This window comes from Momordica charantia, assembly GCF_013281855.1.
Source record: "Momordica charantia cultivar OHB3-1 chromosome 5 unlocalized genomic scaffold, Mcharantia_2.0 BLBB01000005.1, whole genome shotgun sequence".
NCBI lineage: Eukaryota > Viridiplantae > Streptophyta > Magnoliopsida > Cucurbitales > Cucurbitaceae > Momordica > Momordica charantia.
The window spans coordinates 16161055-16163413 of record NW_028275163.1 but is presented as its reverse complement, the minus strand read 5'-3'; the positions used below and the strand labels follow the sequence as shown (position 1 = coordinate 16163413).

Genomic DNA, 2359 nt, shown 5'->3' with positions numbered 1-2359 from the left:
GAAACATTCATTGAATTTGGATTTAGTCAAGCCAATGGTTCTAATTCCATATGATGTCCTTGTTTGAAGTGTGGGAATCTTATATGCAAGGACATAGTAACCGCTAGAGATCATTTATATTCAAATGGTATTGATCAAAGTTATGGGGTATGGTTTTGGCATGGTGAAGACTTAGGAAATATCACGGCCGAACAAACGTACAATAATGATGCACTCTAGAGTGATGAAGATGATTTCGACTTATTTGAGGTGGGTGACTTGGTTCAATCTGTTCAGGATGAATTCTCGGATGTACCAAAATCATTTGAAACTATGTTTCATAATGCTAAAAAGCCATTGTACCCCGGATGTGGAAAGTTTACAAAAGTATCAGCTCTTGTAAGGTTATACAATTTGAAGGTGAGATTTGGGTGGAGTAACTCGAGTTTTTCTGAACTTCTGTCCATAATAAGTGATATATTACCAAACCCTAATGAAAGGTCGAATTCTATGTACGAAGCAAAGAAAACATTTTGTACCCTTGGGTTGAGTTACGAAAAAATTGATGCATGCCCAAACAATTGTTGCTTGTATAGAAAGAAGTACGCAAATATGGCAAAATGTCCTAAGTGTAATTCATCAAGATGGAAAACACATCAGAATTCAATGAAGGAGAAAGAAGGAGTTTCTGCTAAGCAAGTGTGGTACTTTCCAATTATTCCAAGGTTTATAAGATTGTTCAGGAACTCAAGTAATGCAAAGAATCTAGTTTGGCATGCGACATATAGGAAAATGGATGGGATTGTGCGACATCTAATAGACTTTCCATTATGGAGGTTAATTGATCAAATTTGGCCAAATTTTGGTTTAGAACCTAGGAATCTTCGCTTAGGTTCATCAAATTGATGGGGTGAATCCATATGATGAAAGGAATAGTACATACAGTTGTTGGCCTGTAATAACAACCATATATAACCTTCCACCATGGCTATGCATGAGGAGGAAATTTCTAATGCTTACCATGTTGATCTCAGGCCCGAAACAACCCGGCTATGATATTAATACATATTTAGCCCCTCTGGTTGATGACCTAAAACTCATGTGGGAATATGAAGTGGAATGTTTTGATGCGTATAGACAAGAAACCTTTAGACTAAACGCTGTTTTAATGTGGACCATCAATGATTTTCCTGTATATGGTAATTTGTGCAGCTGTAGTGTTAAGGGTTATAAAGCTTGTCCGATATGTGGGGAGAACACTACTTCAATTAGATTGGCACACGGGAAAAAGAATGCATATATGGGCCACAAAAGATTTTTGCCAAGACATCATTCGTACAAAAAACAGAAAAAGACGTTAGATGGTAAGAAAGAGCTTAGAGTTGCTCCAACGCCATTATCAGGGGAGGATATTTTTAGAATATTGAATGACATTGACTTCCCAAACAAGTATCGGAACAGAAGATCTGTATTTTTTGATCTTCCGTATTGGAAAAGATTGCACGTTAGACATTTTCTAGACGTAATGCATATCGAGAAGAATGTGTGCATGAAAATTGTAGGATTATTACTTGATATATCAGGAAAAAGTAAGGATGGAATAAATGCTAGGCTTGATCTTGTTGACATGAATATTAGTCCAGAACTAACACCCAAATTCCGAGGGAAAAGAACGTACTTACCTCCAGCACGTTATGCATTGTCTAAGGAGGAGAAACATTTCTGTACGACTTTATCTAAAATCAAGGTACCGAAAGGATATTCTTCACATATCAGTAGTCTTGTATTATTAGATGATATCAAACTTAAGGGGCTTAAATCGCATGATTGTCACGTTCTCATGCAACAACTTTTTCCAGTTGGTCTCCGATTAGTGCTCCCTAAGGATGTGCGCTATGCCATCACAAGATTCTGTTTCTTCTTTAATAGAGTATGCTCTAAAGAGTTGAATGTGTCCGAACTAGATCAAGTGCAAGATGATGTTGTCGTAACCTTATGTCAACCGGAGAAGTACTTCCCACCGTCTTTCTTCACAGTAATGGTGTATCTTACTATTCGTATAGTTAGAGAAATTAAACTGTATGGGGTTATATACCTTTGATGGATGTATCCATTTGAACGATACATGAAAGTAGTGAAAGGCTACGTCCATAATAGAACTCGACCTGAAGGTATTATTGCCCAAGCATACATAGTTGAAGAAGTTGTGGAATTATGTACTGAGTTCTTATCTAGACTACAACCAGTTGAGCTAGGTTCACTTTGCGGGAGAGAACAATCACTTATTGATAGACCTCTATCAGCTGGATGTTACGTGAGGTCTACTGTACAACATCTCAAACAAGCTCATCTTTACATGTTGGAGAACACTAATGTTGTA

General features: G+C 37.2%; 1 protein-coding gene across 1 annotated transcript; it reads left to right on the top strand.

Annotated features, from left to right (window-relative positions):
• The first annotated feature begins 1147 nt into the window (after positions 1-1147).
• LOC148211442 (uncharacterized) lies at positions 1148-2080 on the top strand. Its single transcript, XM_088124421.1, has one exon. It carries the CDS (start codon positions 1148-1150, stop codon positions 2078-2080), a length of 933 nt encoding a protein of 310 aa, XP_087980547.1.
• The last annotated feature ends 279 nt before the right edge of the window (positions 2081-2359 follow it).

Excerpts from the sequence above, each read along its gene's own strand:
- LOC148211442 (XM_088124421.1), top strand. The coding sequence starts at position 1,148 with ATGTGGACCATCAATGATTTTCCTGTATATGGTAATTTGTGCAGCTGT.